The 24,190-nt window shown below is 41.2% G+C and overlaps 1 protein-coding gene across 12 annotated transcripts in view; it reads right to left on the bottom strand.

Annotated features, from left to right (window-relative positions):
- Positions 1–24,190, bottom strand: part of DYM (dymeclin) — a 205,903-nt gene that overhangs the window by 145,080 nt on the left and 36,633 nt on the right. For all 12 annotated transcript variants that reach the window (XM_040540536.1, XM_040540542.1, XM_040540547.1 and 9 more), the window contains one exon: positions 22,746–22,888. In XM_040540536.1, coding sequence (XP_040396470.1) covers positions 22,746–22,888 — 143 coding nt within the window. The remainder of the gene's footprint in view (positions 1–22,745; positions 22,889–24,190) is intronic.

The raw sequence follows: 24,190 nt of genomic DNA, 5'->3' as shown, positions 1-24,190 counted from the left end.
GGACATGTTGTAATCGCAGGCACTTCTCTCAAAAATGAACCCAAGTTTCCTATGTGAGACACGAGAAAATGAGGAGCGCGAGTGAGTTATTTCCTTTATCCCATCACTGAACTAAATCTCAACAGCTAAGCCTCAGCATCTTCAACCTCTCTGCCTGACTCTTGTTTCTGAAAAGGCTTGTTTAAGCTCCTTAGACACTGCCACTTCTCCCTGATGCACACATGCAGTAAACATTGTTTTTAATCCTATTTTTTTGTCCCTATTTTTGCTCTAAGCCACAATACTTCGTATGCAGTAAGTTCCTCTTCCATGCTACCTGCTGCACCCAGCAGGAGAAAGCCCCCAAGCGTTCATTCTCTTGCTTGAAACCGTGGCATCCACCAGCAACTGGATGAAGCAACTGCAGGGAAGGTCCCACTGAGCCCCCTGCTGCCCCCCTGCATCCTGGAACGAGCTCACAGCATTCCCTCAGGGGTGCCGCATCCCAAACCTCGCTGGCACGATGCTCCGTGGAACGCGCTTCATGAAAACTATGTTCAGACCAACTTTGCTGCCAGTTTCCAAACAAGTTTCTGCTTAATGTATGCAAAGAGCGAGTTTCAGAACCTTGCAGCTTGGCCGGATTTAGTAAATTTTAACAGGGATTGCAAATGGCACATCTTTGTCCATGGTTTCTCTCCCCTAACCCCCCTCCCAAATCTCAAGAGCCCGTTCCAAGGCATGAAGACTCAAACTCCTCAATAAAACAGATGTAAGAATTCAGCATTGGTTAAACAACATTTTTCCCTAACCTCATTCTCAAAAACAGAAGAACTGTTTTCAATCAAAGCAGTGCCAAAAAATAAAATAAAAATCAGCCTAGGGAAGATACTCAGCATGAAAAGTTTCATCACAAACAACTGAAGTTTGAAAAAGGAGCAATTGAACATTGGATTTCGCTACAGAAAGTGCTACGTAGGCGTATCTACAGGCATCAATACCAGCTCCGACCATATGAAAACGTAATAAAAATGGTACTTTTAATGAGAAAGCACTGAGAAAAACGGTAGCCTTGAAGAATTAAGTCCTGTCCCTAAAACAGGGGTACCCATAGGTAAACCAGGGCAAAATTTTTCAGCATCTAAATGAGCAGAAAATGGCACCTCAGTTGGAAGAACCCCGCCTCTCTGCTCACCCTTAAAAAGCAGTGCATTAAAATTAACGACAACGTTAATGAGCTGTTTTATGTTAGCACCTGCCCTTTGGCTTCGTTCTCTGCCCTGAAATCATGGCCAGAGGCATCAGAGAGCAACAAGTTTTTGTCACCAGACACCACGGTTGGATGCAACCCAACAAAATGGAGCTGCAACGCGTGATACCCTATTCAGAGTCCTCTTGTGCATCTATTACTTATTTAAGTTGCTTGTCTTTTGAGTAGATGGCCAGTGCAAAGGGAATGGTGCTGGGCAAGGCTTCGATGCATCAGATCCTCTAACTACAAAAATACAGCTCTATCGGGGGAGAAAAAAACTGATTAAGCATTAACTCTGCCTGTATAATTTTTTTCAACAAAAACTGGAAGTTAACATTTCAATTATACACAAATGTGTGCTACCATTCAACTACCCTATAAAAAGACAATTACATACTACATACTAATAAAGTTTTATAGTTTATGTTAAACTACTCTATAGCATGAAATAGATAAAAGATCTCCTTTCGCCCCAGTGTGAGGAGCTACGTTTCAAGGTGCTTTATTTTGTTTCTAGTATACATGGGGAGTTCCAGAAAGTTTTGTCTTCGGCACCCAAAACTTTTTCCTGCAGGGCAAGGGATTTCTTTAGGCTTTTCCTGCTAGTAAAGATTTCATAATAGTGCCAACCCATAAACCATAGGGCCTTTGGTCTCTGGGAGCACGATCAGGAAAGACTGAGAACTCTCCGCAAGTGTCTTCTATGTTGGCACGTAAGATTGGTCTATGCTAATGTTTGAGAAAGTCAAATTATTAATATAACTTTTGAAAGTAACTTAGAATATACTATAACTCATTCTGCACAAGACTAACCTGGGCATTAAAAGGCTGGCTTGAGCTGCAGCATTGCCCTGGAGGGTGACACACGACTGCGCTCCAAAACTACGTAACCAAGCTTTGTAGACCTTCAGCATCAGCAGCCATCACTTTTGCAGAGCCATCCTTTGTAGACCTTCAGCATCAGCAGCCATCACTTTTGCAGAGCCATCCCGTTTGGCCTAACCTCCTTCTCAGTAGTTCAATTAGAATATTTTTAGATTTTTTGTGAAAACGTTTCTGCTATCCCCTCTACTCACTCCGCATTTGCACCACTATCACTCGGCTAACTGCAGGCAAGATTACAACCCAATGCTGTTGCCAAGCTGCTCGGTACGTACGCTTGCTGCCCCGAGCCAGCTGCAGCCCAGGGAACTGCCAGGGTGAATCAGAGGAGCGGATCTGGTGACGGAGCCCTGCATGCCGCTGGCACCAGCGAGGCTAGCCCGAGGCTCCAGGCTCCGAGCCTTGGCACGACGGCTTCCTGGCTGCCTGGACACACGTCGCAGCCTCCCGGCAATCCTCTCCTTCTCCCTCCTGCTTGGCTGCTCTCAACCTCCTATAATCACCATTATTGAGGTCGGTTGATTATACGGTTGCATAAATACGGTTGCTTAAATACTCCTATACTAAAATATTCAACGGTATTTGCACCTATCAAAATTCCGGTTGATCTGATTGCGTTTTACATTAATTACTCCATTACAGGGGTTCTTCAAGAACACCGACAGCACACTTCCTCAGGAGGGAAAAATTGATATTGATTGCCTACGTCTTCAACTTGACTTAGCGAAACAGAGAATTACTACGAGCAAGACTAGACAAAAGGAGACATGCATATGCTGTACGTACATCTTCTAAAACCATCTGAAACAATTTTAGTTAAGTGGGAATCTTCCACAAGTTATCACACGCAAGCAGTATGTTTTATTAACCTTGAAGCGAGGCCCAGCAGTTAAATCATGAGGATAAAGATCAGGACACTGGAATTTTAGTCTGAGTTGTAATGTCAACTCATTGTGTAATTTTAGTCAAGCTGCGAGTATGTTATTTCCTCTATTTCCCCTATCTGTAAAAAAAATGAGAATTTTCTACTTAATAAGGGCATTTACCTCTACATGCCCTTGGCCTGAATATATTCTGTTTGCTCTTGGTTAAGGCACTGGACAATATCCATTAATCAGCTCAAACCAAGCCAGCCCAGCAAGGTGTTTAAGAACGAGAACAATTTCACTGGCTTTACCAAACCCATTCAGAACGAAAGTTTCCCATGGAAGCAGTCAGTGAAATAATATTTCTGGAAACAACCTTAGCTTTGTATGTAATTTCTGAAACTGGACCAAAGAACAAATATCAGCAAGCAGTAAACTACCCAGTTTCCTGATTACTTCGTCAGGAAATAAAAACAAAACGTTGGGCCAAGGCAAATCAGGTGCAGGACCGACTGCTGCAGCTGCAGGGAGAGAGATCCTGAGCTCACATCCCAACTGCCGATGAAAGCTCAAATCACTGAAAAGAGAACAGATTACAAACACGCTGTACTAGATAATGAACTCAAATTATCCATTCTCAATTCAGAAGTCAGCAGTGAGTTACAGATAACCCTGAAGTCAAAACTGAAGTTACACGAGCCAAAATATTGCCACATATTTCACAGAATCATAGAAAGGTTTGGGTTGGAAAGAACCTTAAAGATCATGAAATTCCAACCCCCTGCCATGGACAGGGACACCTCCCGCCAGACCAGGTTGCTTCCCCATCCTACCTGCCCTTACATGCATCCAGGAATGGGGCATCCACAGCTTCTCTGGGCAACCTGTTCATATTTTCCAGTAGTATTTTTATATTATCTACATTTTACATGCCTACATAGTCTTGTATTTATACATATATTTTGTATTCATATATTCCTCAGATGACATTTACATGAAAATTATTTGGATATAAAGCTTATACATATTTTCATGTCAGCTAGGTAGGTTGATATGCACCAGGTGTATATATTCTTTATATAAACATTCATATATGTATGTATAGTTATATTTTATTGATATAAAATAGTTTTTCTATTACATAAATATATGCATACACAACTTGTAGGCATCAAGCATCCATCCATCCAGTGCCTAAAAACATCTCCCATTCTTGGCAAGATTAATTTGATCTAGATTTTCCTTCCAGCCAAGAGTAAGCTCTCCTAAAACCTCCCACAATTTGATTTCCGCTTCTTTTTCAGACAAGGAAAATCTTCACTCGAGGTCACGATCTGATTTTCTTCCTAAAAAACAAAACCACCAACTTCCCACACGCATATTTTCACAAGCATTCTTGACTGAAGTCAACTAACTATAAAGAGGGTGGGAGGATTCTTCCAGTTTCAAATTATCTTCTCAAAATGAAATTCATTTTGCTAGTTAGCAAACTCAACATTGACATAGCCCCCCCCCCCCCCCCCCCAAATAATAATAATAAAATAAGCAAGAAACAGGCAAGAAAACAGACTCAACTTCTGAATTGCTTGTAGATGGCAGTGCGACAACTTCCAGTCGTCGTATTAAGGGCTCACAGTGGTTGTAAACCACAGGTCCCCAACGGCACTAACACGTACCATGACTCAACTGCAGAGGAAGGAGACTATGAAACGTAGAAAGGTTTTTAAACCTCTTCCAAATCAGGAAAGAAAGAGGTACATCAACCTGGGCAAGTTCGGTGCTAAGCCATCCCAATTCAAGCCAAAAAGAACTTAGGATCAGCCTGCTAAACATAAACATGCAAAACTCAAATCAGGCTCTTTCATAGGTGTGTCATGCTATTACAAAAGTTGCACTGACCCTTGCTATTTGCATAACTCTTATACATAAGCGTATCTTGCAGGTTTTTCAAAGCTTTTTGAAGGAATCAGTAAACACAAGTTAGCGTAACCAATGTAACTGATAAAGGGTGCAAGTCAATGGAGATTTTAACCTAACTTCCAGCAAAACAGGCAGCCCCTTCCCTTCCTTTTGGGCATTTCTTCCCACTTTCTGTTCCCTTGGAAGGGGAAGGGAAAAAGATATAAAAAAACAAACAAACAAAACCAACCAACCAAAAAACACACTTGTGTAGCCACAGGAAAAGAAATTTCTTTAGCCACGTTGAGGGGAAGGGCAATTTTTCAGCCAGCTCAAATGCGTGACAGCTCACCACGTGGCCACACAACTGCAAACATCAGCAAAAAAGGAGGAGAGGTAGAAACATGCAGGCAAGAGTCGCAGTGCGTGGTCTGAGCTTCTCTGAACAGCAGCTCATACTTCTGTTGGATTCCAAGTCAACGTGAAATTGCACCCAGCAACTAGGTTTCTAAGAAACTGTGAAACAAACACATGAAAGCTTTTGAAAGGGTAACTAGAACGTGTTTAGATGTCCTGGTGGTGGGAGACACAAATATAACTGACAGTGGCGGGGGGGACAACCTACCACTCTTTAAGCCAGTGCCTCACCCATGCCATAGTCTACCCATCCAGATCCTAACGTTCCGTTTAAAGATCACAGGATCATCTAGGTTGGAAGAGACCTCCAAGATCACCCAGTCCAACCTCTGACCTAACACTAACAAGTCCCCCACTAAACCATATCACTAAGGACTACATCTAAATGTCTCTTAAAGACCTCCAGGGATGGCGACTCAACCACTTCCCTGGGCAGCCCATTCCAATGCCTAACAACCCTTTCAGTAAAGAAGTTCTTCCTAATATCCAACCTAAACCTCCCCTGGCGCAACTTTAGCCCATTCCCCCTCGTCCTATCACCGGGCACGTGGGAGAATAGACCAAAAGATGCCACAGAGGACTCTCAAAAACCTTAATAAAGCCAGGCAGACATCTTCAACCCTTCTTCCCTCATCCACAGCATTGTCGTTTTACCATTGCAAAGGCAATCCAGGTTGCCAAGCACAGCTTACTGTTGCTCCAGCCATCAGATTGCTTCCACTCAGCTGGCCACACTGCTGCAATGGAACACCAAAGATTCAGAGCTATGTAATTTAAGACAAGACTGAATATCCATATTTAATCCTGATTCTAAGCATTTTGCTGTATATGGACTGTGGAGCTTAAGCCGTATAATTAAAGCAATGCATGTCTTGATTTATTATTATTGTTCCTATTAATTTCACGTCCAGGAATCCTCACTTGGACATAACTGAATCTATGCCATGCTTCTCTTGACTAAGCTTAGGCATTTAGGAAAAGCATAAGCAGCTACAGAAACACCTGCCTCCAAATATATGGAACGCCGCGATGTAGTTATTACACTGAATACCTAAAATCAGCACCAAGTTGCATAAAGATGCCTTAAATACTCAAGCAGAGTCTACGGACATCATTAGCTAGATTTTAAATCCCCACTTGGTACAAGCCCAGAAGAGAAAAACAAAGCAAAACATAGAAGTGCTTAATTAACATTCCTTTAACCAAGCACGGCGTTAACGTCTTCAAGGAAGATGGGGATTAAAGGACTCTAAAATACATTCAGAACAAGTTTTTTAGAAAAAAGCACACACTGTATCAACTACGCCCCGAGCCCTTATTAACTCCTACACTTCTCACACAGACATCGGAGTTTAATGATAAGACACCCACATGCACGCCTGATTATAATTTACGGGTAGTGGACCGCATTCAATCCAAGTTGAAAGCATTTGGCATTTTGGCAGATGATAAAATCCCTTCCTACGCTTGAGCAAGGATACAATGACAATTTCCATACTGGACACCACACTTCATAAGGAATTATGTCTAGCATGACACCCACACTAAGCAGGCAGCACTATAAATTTTAATTTATACAGTCATTACTTCTTTTCAAGTTCTGCCTCCTAAGGAGGATAAAGTGACAACGAAAATGTCAGCGCTGCACAACAAAAGAATTAACTCGTACATAAGGTGCAATAATTACAAGTATCGCAGGCTTCCATCTTTAGTACTTGCCTTGTGCTTGTTTCAACTTATGTGCCAAGCCACGGTGAAAATTTAATTTGAAATTAATTAACTGCAGAGCTCTAAATATATGCCGAAGCAAAGTTTTACATAGTTCATGCATCTGCTTTATGGATTGACTACTACAATTCGCAAATACAACGGCTCTTGACATACCGATAAGATGCTGAAATGACCTAAAATACCTGGGCATGCCCTGAGTTTTAGGGAGTGATGTGGAGGGGCAGGGCAGGGGGTGTTCAAAAAAAAAAAAGGGAAAAAAGACGCTATTAAAAAGACAGGAAGAGAAACACTGCAGCGCTGATTGAGAACACATTATTTTCCAATACACAAACTGCAAAAGCACATGAGATTTTTTTTCTTCTTCTTCCAGTGAAAATAGGATGGAGCCAAATGGCAGAGAGAAATATTTGCTATTTAGCAAGAAGAAAAATCCACCAGTAGGTACAAATCATGTGACAAAGCATTAACTTAACTTGGTAAATGACATGGGACTGTGTTTAACACATTTTAGACTGATCTAGAAATTACTAATTAGATTTTACTTCTCTATATATTGTTCAAAATAAGTTTTTACCTAAATCCTCCCTTCTGAGGGAGTCTTGCAAGTAGACAAGAGTGCAGGAATGGAAGAGAAAAAAGCAGAAGAGACACGAATCTTCCAGCCTACCATTTGTTTTGTTCGTATCGCTTGCTGTACTTATTTAGCAAACTTACCCGGTTCCAGAAGTGCCCACATTAAACATAATGTATTTTCAATTCATGAAATAGCATTAGCATAAATGGCAAAGGCACGCAGGCCAGCCGCGCGCAATAATTGTCCCCGCGTTTGTTCGTTTTAATGCTGCAATTAAATCACTCAGCTGCACCAAGTGCTGTCACCAGGACTTTTCTTCTGTGACTGCTACAGAAGCTGAACGTTGTTTGTTTGGGCAACGGTACAAGTTGTGCAAAGCTTCAGCTGGTTACAACTCCAGATAGTGAAAGAAAAAGCTCAAAAAGACAAAAATACAGAATTGATTAGTGAAGATTTTTGACCAACACAACAGTTGTAACAACAACAAGGTCAGCAGCCATTGCAAGCTACAAGTTCACAAAAAAATTAAAAAGAATGCTGGGCAGTAATAGGAGCGTGGCTAACAAGCACATTTTCCATCTATGCTAAGACTATTTCAGGACAACTTACATTACAAAAATGTAAAATGCTGTACTTTCAGTTGCATAAACCCCTTTTCATAATGAGCAGTTCTCTAATGGATGTTACGTGTCATTCCTGTCCAAGAATAACTGTTACGAAAATCAAAGGCTTTAGAGCTTCTGTCCATGGCCCAGGCTGCTCCGACCTAGACGCAACAAACAAGACCCTGAAGACTATGTTCTATGGCAAATCCCTAATTTAATGTTTAATAGAAATGACAGCACAAACAATCCCCAAACAGAAAATTAGAAGAGAGGAACTCAAGGAGGAAAAAAAATGCTTGAAATCAGGAAACATTTCTCTGCAACAAAGTAAGGTTATGTTTAAGACTTCTGGCAAATACCATTCAATCACCAAAGTATTATTCAGATTAATTGAAATACCAGGCCTACCTCTAGAAGTTGCAGTGTGATGTTAGACTTGATTTTGGGAGCAGATGCTCCAGATGCTTTTTGGGAGAGACCTTACGAGACCGATGCTTTTTTGCCTCAAAATGTCAATGGAAGAAGGCTTTGCCTCCACTCCCTTCTCGGTCACGGCAAAATAATTTGAACAAGAGTCATTTTGATAGCTTTCTGATGAGATTAATCCAATTTCTTCTATCAAATATCTGGTGACAGGAAAGCCCATGGATAATCTCAGGCAAGGTCAAAATTTGTCGCAATGGAGTGCCGTATTTATTCAAGTACGGGGATGTGTCTGCTTGGAGTAGTGCCCAGACTTGCTATTATTCTCAATCAGATTGTTGGGTTTTTTGTTTGTTTTCTTAAATTCCAGAAAAATAACCCTCCAGATTTACTGCTGTTGATTTGTTTTCTTGAGGCTGAACAACTGAATCGTGGAGGAAAAAATAAGTTTTACTGTACGGAGACTCGCATGATCTAACAAAGTCCTCCACGTGCACATTCTACCACCTGATTGGAGATGCTCACCACGAACAGCAACTGTTCTGATTTTGTTCCCAGAAAGACACCTGCATTTCCGCTTCTGAGGACAGAATTTATTTCCAATATCCACAATTACAACCAACTTAAGAATGCTCAGTAAAGGAATGGCTTTGGGATAAGTTGATGGACAAGTACCTTGAGAAGCTCTGAAGTCAGCCACACGCACGTTCGGATGAAACGCAACCTCTCCATGCCTTGGCTCTGCGTGTTGTGAAATGGAAAAGCAGCCTTCAATTTAGCAGGATCGGGAGTGGTTTTGCTTTCATCCCATTGCCAGAAGAATATCCTGGCCTAACAAGCCTATACTATCTCGATCAAGTATGCATTTCAAGAAGTCTGAAATATTGTTCTGAACACTTGGTATCTCAAATTATCTGACTCTGTAAGCACTGGACAACTAGGTGGTTGCCTTTATCAGATTATTGGGAAAAAAAAATTATATTTTCATTTTTTCTCCCCAGGAAACTGCATGTGACGGAACTGCAAGCAGCTGTTATTACTATTCCCTTTAGGTATCGAAAGACGCCTATTTACTATTCTATTTTCCAGCCATGTTTTTATAGCATTTATGTTTTAAAACTTCTGAAATTCTAAGAAGTTTCCTGTATAGGTAATTTGCCATGCACGTCGTCATATCTTGCTTGCTCTTGCACTACAGAAATCTAAGAGAGTTCCACAAATTTTGCTTTGAAAATAGAATTATGTCCTCTGTGTAGTAAAACTCCTTTCCTTACACTAGTTTTGTTCCATTCTCCACACTTCTCTATAAGAAGCAGTGATTAACACGAAAGAACTAAGTGTTCACCAGTGACCGCGTAAACAGAAGTTCTTCGGAGTATTATTCAAGCATCTAAACAGCAAGAAGTTCTAAAACTGCATCTTAAACCTTAAGCTCTCTCATCTGAAAGACATCACGTACAGCCGAAGGACTGAAACTGGCTGGAGACATCCTAGCACAGCATTCCCCCTCCAGACATCACGCCCATCTGCATACACGATACAACATGGGCTGTAACTGGAAGGCTACACCATCTTCTTCAAATGCTTAAACACGGTGACTTGACCGTAACAGCTGGCGGCTTTAAATATCGTGACCTTGCCGTAATAGTCAAACGGTTTTCATTTATTTTTTTTTTAATTAAAAAAGTGCTCCGCCTGCTATACTATGAAAAAGGAAATGCACCTCTATTTCCTCCATCACTACAGATTACAAAACATGCTAAAGATCCATCCCCCTCATATTTAACTTGCTCCCTACAAGCACTCAGCACCTTCACCAAAGCTAAGGAGTTGAAAGTTTAGGGCCTGACCTCAAAAGGTTTCCACTGAAGCTACTGGGACGCTGCAGGAGCAATTCTCTGTGGACAACCACAGCCCAGATCAGCACCATAACCAATTTTGAAGCCGTAAATACATGCCCTTTTCCAAGTAGAGCACTAGGAAGGGTTATATATGACACATCCTAGAATATTCCATTGTCAGCTATGATTAATGACAATCTTGAGGGTCTGTTCTCTTTAGGGTAAGAACTGCGTAGCTTCTACGCTTACACAAAAACTTCAAAAGTAAAGCATTTAGAGAGTAATGTAAGACCAGCTTACACAGCTGGAAAGAAGACCTGCCTTCAGGCAGGCAGCCTCTAGTTAAATTTCTGTTTAAAAAAATGACACGATCTTTTGCCAGCCCAAAATAAAAGTCTGCAAGCTTGATAACTTTAATACATGCTTGTCCTTGAGAATACAGAGAAAAAAAATAGCTAAGATGGTGCTCAGCAAATGATTCACTTCTCTCATATTCTACTCCTTCTCCTCACTTTTCCAATTTCACTTAACAAAGCCTGGTATTCAGAGAGGTATTACATGACCGGTACAGCAAAAATCAGTTGTGTAAGACCTATTTCTTGCCTGCACAGCCCTAGTTCATTTAAGCCCTAATTCGGACCTGCTGAAAACTAGTTTGTTCTAACGGATGAAGAGAATTTACAAACCAACCTTTTCCAGAGTGTTTGAGCATAGCTATGACAGGGACTCTAATGCTCAAGTTTTTCTTATATACAACTAGCATTACATACTGACAATATGCTCCTGATGGCAGAGTAGAGCAGATCAGGTTCCTTCAGATGAAGCAGTTCCAGGATCCTGCAGTCTCCCAGGCAGCCTCTCCCGAGCCACCACCTCAGCAGTGGGAGGAAGGGTGGGTGCTCCTGCCTGCATTTTACAGGAGGAAGACTTATAAAAGGATTAGAAGAGAACTCTCTCTCTCAATTGAAGACAAGACTTAGGTTTCCCAATCCAGAGTTCTCTAAAAGGGAAGAAAGGAGGACAAGAAAAAAGATCCCAAAGGAAAACAAAGCCCTGTTTAAGACATGCCTGCTGTCCCTTCCTAATGCCCTTCAGCCACAGCACCAGCTGTGAGCATCCACCTGGGCACTGCACTGGTCTAGACGCTGCCTGCTATACACAGAAATGGCACAGGACAGTAGAGGTGGCATGGTGGAAAGAAAAAAAGACGGGATGCTGGAAGCCATCCTGACAGCCTTGTGCATCCCATTACAATCACCATGAGTTCTTGGAAGTGGGTTTCTGATTAGCGTCTGCATGTTTTAGGTACACTCTTCACAGGATGTGAAGTGCAAAATAAATCCTGGAAGCTCACCTTAAATATTAATAAGGCTTCAAGAAGGTTAAGTGCCAGCTGAAGTTGAGCAAACCTAGTGATACAATTCTGTCACCCTCAGACAACCTACAGACATGTGCATCACCCTAGACACATATTAAAACTTAAAGTTCAATAACTGTTTAATACAGAACTACCACTCATGTATATTCATGGCATAAATAAATGGATTTAAATCAAACTGACTTAACTGCGGCATAAAACCATCTCACTTATTGGATTAACTAATTAATGCGGTTTTCTTTGTGTGAGCTAAGACCGCTAAGAAAGCAAAAATTCTCTGTTCGTTCATTTTGGGATTCTATGTCTGTATAATTATCAGTTACAGATCCTTATAATACTGAAAAAAAAAACAAAATATCAACAGAAGTGATGAGAAATTTAGTCTTAACAATTATTAGGAATTATTCCAGAGCTCTGCTCATTCTAAAATTTTTCATTTAGACAAAAAACCTTGTCCTTTTCCTGACCACAACTCTCTTATGAAATCTGGTTTCTAAATTTATTACCTACACGATTCAGGAGAGTGACAGGGTCTCAACTCTGTCATTATTTATATCCGTAGCAGGAAGACGAGGTTTGGATCTCTGCCGAGTAAAAAAATCTGTCCATTGAACTGCAGCAGTCCTACAGTAACAGACGATTATAAACCTCACCAAAACGTTCCAAAACGAGTAAGGAAAGATCACAGAATGGCAATGACAGGCACAAAGGAAGGAATACTACTCAGAGACTTACCTAGAAAGGTCAAACATGAAAACATTTACCTAAAACACTAAGTAACTATAACATGTAAGAGCTTGTTGGCCCAACTTGCTCTGCATTTCGCATGAGCAAGCCTCTAATGATACTCCAACAAGGGAAGTTTGTTTACCAGTAACACCTTCAATATTAACTTGATCACATTCGTATCAGCAATGTTTTTACATCCCCAACAGCAATTTACATATAGGCAAGAATTATCATGTCAGCCAGCCAAGTCGTAGCTGAGTTAGAGATATCGGAGAGCCATCTTCCTCCCTACATCCACTCTGCCCGGGCAGCTCCATGCATCTCCATTCGTTCTACCTCACAGGACAGAAAGAGAAGATGGGAAGGACCAGATGACAACTTGTGCAATGAGAAATTTGTTTCTCTGCCTTCCAGATTGGCATCTCACCTATCTAGGTCTTCTCTCATGTTCCATGGTGAAGGACGTATCCATAACTTCATAATGCTTACTTTCTTCAACTCAAATATTTGTTAATGAAAAATTAAATGAATAAAAGCTGTATTGTAGCTTCAGAGCTGATAATGGAATTTACATTTCAGGATCCCAACACCGTTCCCGGTAAAATGAGTCAGAGAACTGTTTGGGTTGGAAGGGACCTTAAAGACCACCCAGTTCCCACACCCCTGTCATGGGCAGGGATGCCACCCACTAGATCAGGTTGCTCAGGACCTCGTCCAACCTGGCCTTGAACACCTCCAGGGATGGGGCATCCACAACCTCCCTGGGCAACCTGTTCCAGTGCCTCACCAATCCCTGAGGAAAGAATTTCCTCCTAACATCTAATCTAAATCTCCCCTCTTTTAGTTTAAAAACCATTCCCCCGTGTTCTATCATTATCTGCCCGAGTAAAAAGTTCCCTTCGTAGGTCATCATGCCTACAACTATTTGTTGTTTTAAAACAACAAATAAATCTACTCAGGTGGGTGTAAACAGCTTCTGTCTGTGCTACTGTGGCTGTACCACTACAGCTGCTACCTCTAAGCCAGCAGCACACCAAAGCAGCCAGTCACTTCCGTCTGAGCCATGTCCCCAGCCTGTGACACTTACAGCTGTCAAAGGCAGTTATCGGCCAGACGTCGACCAACACAGGTTGGCTGTACACAGCTCTGGACTCGGAGCAAATTCTAAATCCAAATAAAAAAAAAAATCAAGTTATTGAGAAGCAAGCAAAAATTCACACTTTCCTACAAGGGTAATAACTGAATTTCCATGTAGTACAGAAATTTATTTTTCAATAATGGAAATCCATTCTTTTCATCAGGATGTCTATTCCTAGGTGCTACATTCTTTTCTTCTTAATAGTATTTTTCTTTCCCCAAAGTGAGTCACTCTGGAAAAGGCCACTCGCTTGAAAGAGAAAAAAATTGACAAACAAACCCAACTGTCATGAAAAATAATGTTCACTGCTATATACTACGACTACCACATACCAATAGCTTAAAAGTTCCATCAGAAAAGAGAAGTTGCAAATCCATTCAACAATAGTTACTGGCTTCAGGAGAAGGAAATAAACATTTAAATCTGCAACTGTTAAAAGAGTTTCTTCTAATACGCTGCTAAGCGTATGATCTGTTTGGCTTTGCTCTAATTTGGCTGGGAAGGCTTTCGCAGAAAGAAGGAAAATGTTTTTGATGGCTTGTTCAAAAGGAAAAATAGCCATTTATCAGGTTATGTAAAAATCTTATACTTGTGTTGGAAACTACAGTTTGGCAGAACACATTTAATTACCCCTGGCTCTTCTACAGCATTAAGTAAAAAATAACTACGTTATAATCGTATTAAGGGTTTGTCTTCGTTGGTTCGGGACAAAGATTTTAGTGAAAGGTCTCATTAAATCTTAGATCATTCTTTACACAACTTAGCTCCTCCACGGGTCTACACAAACAAGGAGGTAAAGCTGTAATCTGTAGAAATAAAAGAAAGATGGGAAGATTTCCAAGCTTTTTATGCTCAAAGGTAAAGGAGAACACTTTCCCCCCGCCCTCACTATCGAAAGTGTTCATTAGAAATAATAGCTACTGAAATCAAGTTTTTCATGAAATCAACCTTGCAGGAAATCAACCCTCTAAATCAGAAACAAACACTTCAGCCCATACATGCGACACTGTAAACATGCACTCTTAAATACGTACCCGACAAGATGCCAGAGAAATCATACTGTGAGCTCCATCCAGATTGATGAAATTCCAGAATCCCTGAACTACGAAGAAACGGGGCACCCCTGGAGAGTGGCTAAGAAGTTTGGTAGATACTGAGTGGAGAACCAAGTCACTAGGCACAGGGATTTCGAGTAGAATTGACACCACCGGAATACAGCTCCCCTACATGTACAAGGAGCACCAGTAAGGTCACGCCATCACAAAACTACAAAAGTCACGACAGCCAAGATTTTCATACTACGCTCACTTCGCCAAGATAATTTTATCCCATGCTATGCAAATTCAACGTCCTCTCCATATACTGACCACAATTAAAAAAAAAACACAGTAGGCAAGACATTTAGCTTAACAAAAAGAGTACGTATTTATGGTTCTAGTCAATGCTGAAAAGTTTCTGTACGAACCTAAAAGGCTGCACAGTTTTGAAATACAGATGTTCTAATGCAGGCATTTTCATTCGACGGATTCAAGCATTCATCTGGTTTTGAGTGTTGCCATCAGGGAAAGTTTTGAATGAGAAAGTTGAGAATGGGGAGCGGGGGCTGTGATCAGCCACTAATGCTTCGTCTCCGCTGCCCCATCATGGTCCCTCTCTGCCCCTGCTCCACGTGGGGTCCCTCCCATGGGATGCCGTCCTTCCCGAACCGATCCTGCATGCGCTGCCCGCAGGCAGCAGCTCTTCAAGAACTGCTCCAACGTGGCTCTGTACCATGGGGTCCATCCGTCACGAGCAAACTGCTCCAGCACGGGTCCCCCACAGGCGGCAGCTCCCCCCAGACCCCAAAAGTGTAGTAGTAGAAGTATACATGCCAGCCAGAAGGCAAAGCAGCTCCCTTGCTATGATGAGCTTGGACAATGATTTATGTGAATGACCTGATGGCTGAACACTCCCATCCCAAAAAGGTGTTACAGACATTTGGCAGGAGAATGAAAGGGAAACCACTTAAACATGTCATTTAATAACAAATGCAGCTTCAGATGAAATTAATCCACTAGGGGACCCGCAAACCAAATTTGGACACAGGTCAATAAAAAAAAAATAATCATTTGTTGTACTTCATCAGCGTTCCTCACCCTGACCTGAAACATAGCTCAGTTTCTCCTGTCCACGCACTTTACAACCCCTCCAAAGGGCCTGCCAATAATTGTATAAATCATTTGTAAAAATCATTTGTATCAACCATTTGTAATATGGTATCAGTGCATCTAAAAACAAATAAACCATCAATTTTCCTAACTACTGGACTATCTTCCAATAGAAAGCGTGTAGCAGAAGAACACATCCTGAGTGGTACGCCGCATACACACACGTACGCGATGCACATAACGTTTTCCAAGTTATGAACAATAACTTCCTTATGGACTTAAGTAACAGGTGTTAATATCCCGCTTTAATAATTAATATTTATACTCTTTTATGATTTAATATTTTAATTAGTACAAAAGCTTTTGGTCACATCTTAACCGTCCGTACTCTGCACCATCCAGAAGGATGACCATCACGAAGTTTGGACAATACTTCACGAGAAGCACAGTGGCCTATGGGAAGGCGCTGAGCCCGAAGACTTTATGCTTGATTCCCAAATTTTGGCCTGTTTTGTAAACAACAAGGTCAACCTACTTAATCCGTTGCAGTATGTTCAAAATTGAAGCCAAAATAATGGTGTTAATTGCGTTAAAGCATTTTGAGGTTTACCGCTAAGACATGTTATAGAGGAGATCCATACCCTTGCTGACACTGGTTAAAAAGTGAAGAGGTCAAAACAGCTTCCTCGCCATCCCTGAGTTGAAATGTACAGGATTTCAGAAAAGATCGAACTTGTAAGCGTAACAGTATTTTTCTTTCCGAAAAAACAAAAATTTTAGTTGAAGTTTTGTAATGATTAATTCTGCAGTTCTCAATTTCAATTTCTGTAATTCTCTAGAGCTAGGAAACAGTTTGGAAAGCATCATTTTTTTTTTCAGCAATACAAATTTCCTTCACACTAGCCCTAATGTTTGCAAGATATCTTTTTTTTTCCTTTAACAAGCAATTTCTGCTAAGAATTAAAGAAAAATATTTTTTGAGCCAATAGGGGACTTGGGTTTTGATTTCTTTATTTGTTTATTAGTGCTGGGCTTTTTTTTTTTAAAAAAAAAAACTTCTATTTTATAATGGGTTATTTGAAGCTGTTCAAGGTTTTGGCATATCAGAATAAATGTCAGGGAGATAAATCACCAACACACCTCATGAAACTCGCTGCAGAACTCTCAGTCAACAAGCTGGAACATATGGTTGCAATTATGATCTGTATTACCACAGAAATCAGAAGCTCCAGTCACGAACCACAACCTCGTTATGCTATGTACTGTACATGCTGAAGGATGGTCTCTATCCTCAACAACCTACATAGAGGACATGAGACAAAAAGGATTCACAGAGAGAAAAAAAGGGATTCACAAGAGAAAAGAGGCAGTTACTAGGCAGCACCATGGGCAGTGCCCTCAGCACACCACAAACCGGTGTCAGGTAGATATCACAGAGGATATCAAGAGGACTTAAAGAATGAAAACATAAGCTTTGAGAACGTTTAGCTACAAAACATTTTGTCACTGCTGTAAGGGTCCCCAGCAGCGTCTCCCTGAGAGGAAATGAAGGAAGCCATCCCTACCGTTTGCTCCCTGCAGAAGTGGAACTGGTCTCGCTGGAGTCAATGGAAGATGTCCGTGAACAACCAGGCCCAGGACTGTACAGTGTTAACTGCTCTTCCTTGAAAGGAATGCTTTGCTATCATTGCCATCAATGCTTACAGAAAGAGTTTTTACAGAAAAAGTGGAGGGGGTCCCCCAGCAAAGTCTATGCTACCTGCTCAGCTGTTTCTAACTAGTGGTTTACTATCAAAAACGTGTCGGTGAAGTTTACAAGACAGATCAACAATTTCATAAATAATTACCTTATGATTCTTCTGGTTGCAGATCCTTGTGATTGAAAGCCCCAAACGTTTGCTGGACCTGGGGCCTAGTCATGCTACCAGAAGCGCTATTGCTGTGTAACTGTTGGATACGCTCACATCATTCAAAACCACAAAGATAAATGAAATTAAAAACAAACAAAAACACCCCCAAAAAACCCACAGTGTATGTCAAAGGAACTGCGCAAGAGCTTGATAGTGAAGACATCTCTGCAGAAGACATCTCAGAAGAGATTTATGCCCAAGGCAATGTTTTTCTGTGCTACCACGATTAACACAGAAGACGAATTTTATCTGCGAAAAGGCAACGAAGACTCTCAAAGGGAACTTTCACAGCCCAGCCTGACAGTAGTTGGGCCTAACTTCAAATCTGCTCACCTGGTCCCCACAGCACCGGAGCTGCACAGCACAGATGTTGGTCAGGACGAAGCTGCTCTGGAATCCAGCTTCCTGGGCAGCTCTTGCAGACTGAACCTCCCCCAGCTACACTACTATTAACACCCAACTTCTTAATTTCAAGGAACACGTACTCGAGCTGCAGGCACGTTTCGCTGCAGTTCAGACACGTCTGCAGAGAAACTAAGAAAAAAAAGCTAAGGATCGGGACCCTAAATCTTCACATACAAGCTGAATCAAAATGCCACGATTGTAGTGACAAGAGGATGCTGCTGGTATGGACTGTAAGCAAGAAGGAAGATCAGCAGAAGTAGGACAGAAGTCTTAGATCTACGTTCTCATTATGCTGAGAGCATGAACAGAAACACTGACAAGGCACCAGGGAGACACAGAAAGTTGAAGTTTAGGTTTATGGGGCAGATCATACACTAGATCTGTGACAAATCAAAACAGGTTCTGGAAGGTCAAACCAACTAGATTGAAAAATCTGTAAGAAAAAAGTCCGGTGGAATGGTAAGAAACAATAGATACGTGTAAGTAGTAGTTTTTGACTTTCTGCTTGGACGTATTTTAATCTAGATATTAAAAATCAGACTACGTAACTTTTTCCTCTTCAATTTTAACATTAAACACTAGATGGGAATAACCAGTTTTCTTATAAAGTGTTCCTGTTAATGTCAGCAGCAGCAGAAGAAACCTTGGTATACACAAGTCACAGTTGTGTAAAATAGGTCATCAGATTCCCTCTTCAGGTACACTACTGCTGAATGACATCGTGCAGACTGAAGTACACGCTTCCATGAAGCTCGATAATGTTCAGGAATGTTTGCCTAGTTCCACCCGAAGAGCACGGACATGAGAAAACAAGTAGCTGTTGACGACTACACGTTGAGTTCTGTAATTCACATTAATGCTGCCACAGTACATTTGTGGGCCAAGTTAGTTCAGACTGATCAGGTGACTTATCAAGATAAATCACCTTTCATGGATTTCTTCCAGGTAGAGCATTGTACCCACCACAATTAAAATTATCGGAACACACACTACGTCAACGAGAAGCTACCACTGCAGTAACTCCTAAGTACTTCAAGATGCATTAAGGTGGGGTTATCTTTTTAACAGCAAAACATAAACTGGATCGACTATTTCAAATGCAACCATTTACATTAATTTTTTGATAGCCTTGAGTAGCACTAATATTTTCCTGTCTTATTATTTGTTTGGTGGCTCCTCGACGTAACATGAGTTTTTGTTTGCAAGAAAGCAAACGATTAAGTAAAAAATTTTGCTTACCCACAAACAGTTCTCTCAACTTGGTCAACTGTGGACCATGAAATGGCAAACACCAATACTACTTCAAAAAGGAAGAAATTTTAAACAAAAAAAAAAATTGAAGTAATTTAGTTCAGTTCGATTCCTTCTGAACCAAGGAGAATGAGTTTTGATTTATAACATGAAATGTAAACTCTACTGTCATTCATACTGATGTCACTTATGCCTTCACAGCACACGAACGAAACATAACCAGATCTAGCAGCACTTTACAATTATTTTGCACACCTACGAAAAGACTACTATGATTCAAAACACAGTCGACTCAGTGCCAAAGATACTGCACTGGAGAACGTCCTTTTGGAAGTTAGGAAACTAAAATCCCATTCCCCCCCTCGCTCCAAACCCACAACTGTGTATTGGATGATGGCATAATTGGCAACATAATTCTGATCAAGGTACTTTATACACAAGACAGAGAAATGTACTTGCAGCAAACAGGCAACTTGCATGCAGTCAGAGGTCAAACCAAGGAGAAGAAATCGGCGTGAGGACGTCGGCTGCATGGTTTCAGGGTTAAGGAGGTTCATGAGAGGAAAAGAAACAGGCTACAAAGGATGAGAAGCAGGACAAGGTTAACTGTGGGAAAGGGTAAACTTCTGCTCACGTTGTGTGTAGTTATCACTCCCGCAGAATCACGAGGAAGGAAAGGAGGGGGGGCTTGAAATACAGTGCTTATACAAGTTTGCAGACCTACTGCTGCTGTGAAAGAGACTACAAAATATGCACAAAAAACAAAATAAGGTAGGTAACTGTGGTATCAAGTTATATAAGTCCAAATTAACACATACAACGATCATCTTAGGCCTCAAAATTTCATAGGAAAAGTAAAGGTTTTAAAAACCAGCCTCCTGCCTCTTTTCATCCTAAATAATTGATGGATTATTTCATTAGACTTACTTTAAGAATTATGCAGTATTTAAAAGACATAAAAGCGAGTTTTCAATTCTTTCATTCTTTCAGTACTTATCCTGTAAAATCTTAAAAGCCTACAAAACTATACAAAAATAAAACAATACAGAAATCACTTCCGGAAGTTTTTCCCCATCTGCCCAAATCTTACTTTTTTGTTTTTTTTAACAACAATCAATTTGTGTTGCTGTTTTCAAAATCCCTATTGCACTCTCCACGTGTACCTGATGCTTTAAAAAAGGATGACAAAGGGCTTAATTCAGAGCTGTTACCAGTGGACAAATATGCCATTTATTCTACCAATCTTAGCGTGTCCAAGTTTCATCTATAGTCCAGCACTGCACGCAGGCAAAGAATATTAGCTAACCACGCGCACACAAACAGAAGTACTATTCCAATTGTCTAACAAGAGATGGCATTTATTTTTTCCCCTTTCCTGGATGGGTTATTCGAGAGCTCTTTCACCTAAAGCTTCATATGAAGATACTTAATTCACCAGGGGAAACGATGGCACTTCAAGTACTCACGAAAGAAGCAACGAAGTCAGTGTGGGAGTATGCCAAGGGAGTTGTTAAGAGAACGGTTCAAGAAGGAGCAAAGGGGGGTGGAAATGTAGGAAGAGACAAGAACACACGTAGGCAGAAACCTTAAGAATTTGCACTAAGAAATGCAAACTCGATACACAAGTAAAAAAGTCATGTGGGGATATGTTATCAGAGGAGCTGTGGAGGAAGGTAAGGCGGTGACAGTTTGGATGGTCTTCACAGGTTAAGCGAGTGAAGAGGAAAGAAAGCTCTTTGCACTAAGGCAGAAATACACTCAGGCGCGACTATATGACTAGAATCAAGATGAATGAAAACCTGTGGTGCAGGTAGCAACAAAAAACGCCGTGAAAACCACTCTACAGTCACAAGCTGAAGCACAAACCACATAATGAAATCTGCTTTGGAAAACATTTTGAAAGCAATTTTCTCCAGCAACTGACAAGAAGGAAAAGAACGTACCTGCCGGGACTTCCAAAATAAAAAAACCCCGTTGTAAGGAACAATTTAATTACTTTCTCTTCTCTGTCTAAATAAACAGCCAACCAAACAACCGTTTTCTGACACATTTACCTTATGGGCATAACCCAAACACTGCCGTGGTCTGCCCCAAGCATACAAACTAGAAACCAGAAAGAAGATGAGTGTGTTCCTGTGAACGCACTGGGCTCCGTGTAACCTCACCTTACACAGAAGCAGGAACGTGTTTAGGATACACTGCACTACGGTACAGAGACGTGCTCTTTTACTGCCTCCAGGAGGAGATCCACATGCACTGTCACAGTCAGTCTGCAAAAATATTTTCTGGCAGGCCACACGCGGCACGAACTTTAATATTCCCTAGGGATGCTTCCAGTGACTGGATTTCACAGAAGCTCAAAATAAATAGGATATGTCCTAACAACTGTTAGCAAAGTATTACTTTGATTTATCAAATAAAAGGGAAGTAGTAGATACTATGACTGTTAGCAAGGTATTGTATTTTATTTTTATTATAAATAAAACTGTTTAGGGAGAATTTTTACATGCAACACACAGCTAAAAAAAACCACGCATCTGGTATGGGGAAGAGAGCAACCACCAATCAAAATGCAGTATGCAGTATAAAAAACATTGAAACCCTTTTTCTTAACAGTATGTCATTAAGTCCTTCGTAATACTTCAGACAGAATCTCTCTACAACAAACAGACCAACCACAGAAGGTCACAAGCTATTCACAACATTCAGGAAAAACATTAGTCAACCTACCGGGAAAGGCATACGCTAGAGTATGTTACAGAAATTTGTTATCTAGGCCCCTCTCGTATATCACAGAAGCCTTGAGTTTGGAAGGAGCCTCTTCAGGACATCTAGTCCAAATTTCCTGCTCAGGCAGGGCCACCTAGAGCAGGATGTCATATCCATACAGTAACAGTAAAGAATAAAATATGCACAGTCTCTGAAAACGTGTATAGCTCTTGAACAACGGAGTCTATACGGAATATTTATTCCAACGTTTTAAATAACTTGAAACGTGATTTGTCAAATGGGGCACTTTTTAAAAATTAAAAGTATCAATGAAAGAAAACAAAAGGGGACAAAGTGCCACTATTACCTTACACTGTCCTGCAGGGAAGGCATCCCTGCAGCGCCTGCTGATCGTTTCATGTCTTGAGACGGAGCACGTACATTCACAATTTATAGTAGGCCCATGGCCATAGCTTTTCTATACTGAGCACACACATTAGCGTCACTCGTTGAAAAAAACAGACTACAGGTGCATTTGTAAGAGAGGTCACATAGAAGGCAAGACTTCATAAGACCTGACAAATTGTTTAGAGGAGATAAAAGACTCACTTGCCACCCCGGATGCAATTCCGTACAGCAGTCCTCCTCCATCTGTTTGCTGCTGAAAGATATGGGTCCCCGGAGGAGGGCTTCTTTCTTGTCTAATGAAGTTATATAGCAGAGTTTTCACAAGTCTGCTGGTATATGGGAGACTGCAAAGAAAAACAGGCAACTGAGGTTGACTCACAAGTTGCAAAATTCGGCTACAAAAGTGATGCTATGCATTTTTGTTCACTGGAAGGAGGACATGCTTAGATCTCAATTCTTTTTAAAAGTCCCGTTGATCGTTTGAGGAATAACAGATGCTCATTACCTCACCTGGGAGTCAAGTCTAATCAACTACACCGCAAAGACCAGGCAGGGGGCAAAGCAGTCTTGGGCACCGTGCCTCCTTACAGATTAAAAGGGAAAGAACACCAAGGTTTTGACCATGCAGAGCTGCGCCGACTCCAGCAGGACGCTGTAGGAGCACTTTCAGGAGCACGGCTGCAGAAATATTTTGTTTTCAATACTACTTTTAAGTCAATCAACTTGTGGAACTATTGTATTTTTCTACCCCCAAGACAACTGTAAAAATATTGATGCAAGGGAAAGAAACACTATATTCATTTAATTTTCCTTCCATGCTTTGGTTATATAGAATAGGTAACCGTAATTAATTCCTGCACCCCCCCCCCCAATATGTGGCTGTGTGTGGCTGGGGTGAATTTGCAAGGATGAATGAAACATGAGACCTCACCCCAGTGATTCTGACAAACGCACCTAAAATTTGCTGGATTTACATAAAAGTCTCCAGTAATTTTTAAAAAAGATCCCTGAAGAAACACACAGTTGGTTCCTACTCCCATATAATTTAGAGGTGAACAGATCAGGGCTGTGTTATGATGATCTCCAGCTTCCCTTACCCAGTAGCCCTTGAACTCTTCACGTTGCCCCAGATCCCCAGCGCCTACGCTTTCCATGTGCCTCCAGAGGCCAGGTACCCGCTGCTCCCAGCTTCGACCTACACATAATACCCTTCTCCCAAATGTTCCCCTGATTCTCTGTTCTTCATATGCCTCACAGGAGCAGTACCTCTTCTCTTGCTTCTAGAACAAATTTCAGAAAACCAGACAGCAGGTACACCTACGAAAAATCTGTCTGCGTTTAAAGGTGCTCATTTGCTTTTAAGGTCAAAGAGGACAAATGGCAGCCTGACCAAAAATGCATAAAGACCACCATGACAAAGCGTTTAAACAAGACCTACTCGCCAGAACAAGTGATATTACTCACTCTGCAGCTTAAAACTCAACCCTGCATGTATTTGCCATCTTCCAAGGGGCTGCCGTTTATTTGTACCACGTGAAGGATCATCAGCATCGCAGAGATGCACAGGTTCTCTAGACCAGAATATTAAAGGAAAAGGCCCGCAGCTGAACCAAAAACCATCCTGAGAAGTAAAAACTTTTTAAGGG

Source organism: Cygnus olor, chromosome Z (assembly GCF_009769625.2).
Source record: "Cygnus olor isolate bCygOlo1 chromosome Z, bCygOlo1.pri.v2, whole genome shotgun sequence".
In the NCBI taxonomy this organism is placed as follows: Eukaryota; Metazoa; Chordata; class Aves; order Anseriformes; family Anatidae; genus Cygnus; species Cygnus olor.
The sequence above is the reverse complement of the archived record's forward strand: the minus strand, read 5'-3'. Positions and strand labels throughout refer to the sequence as shown.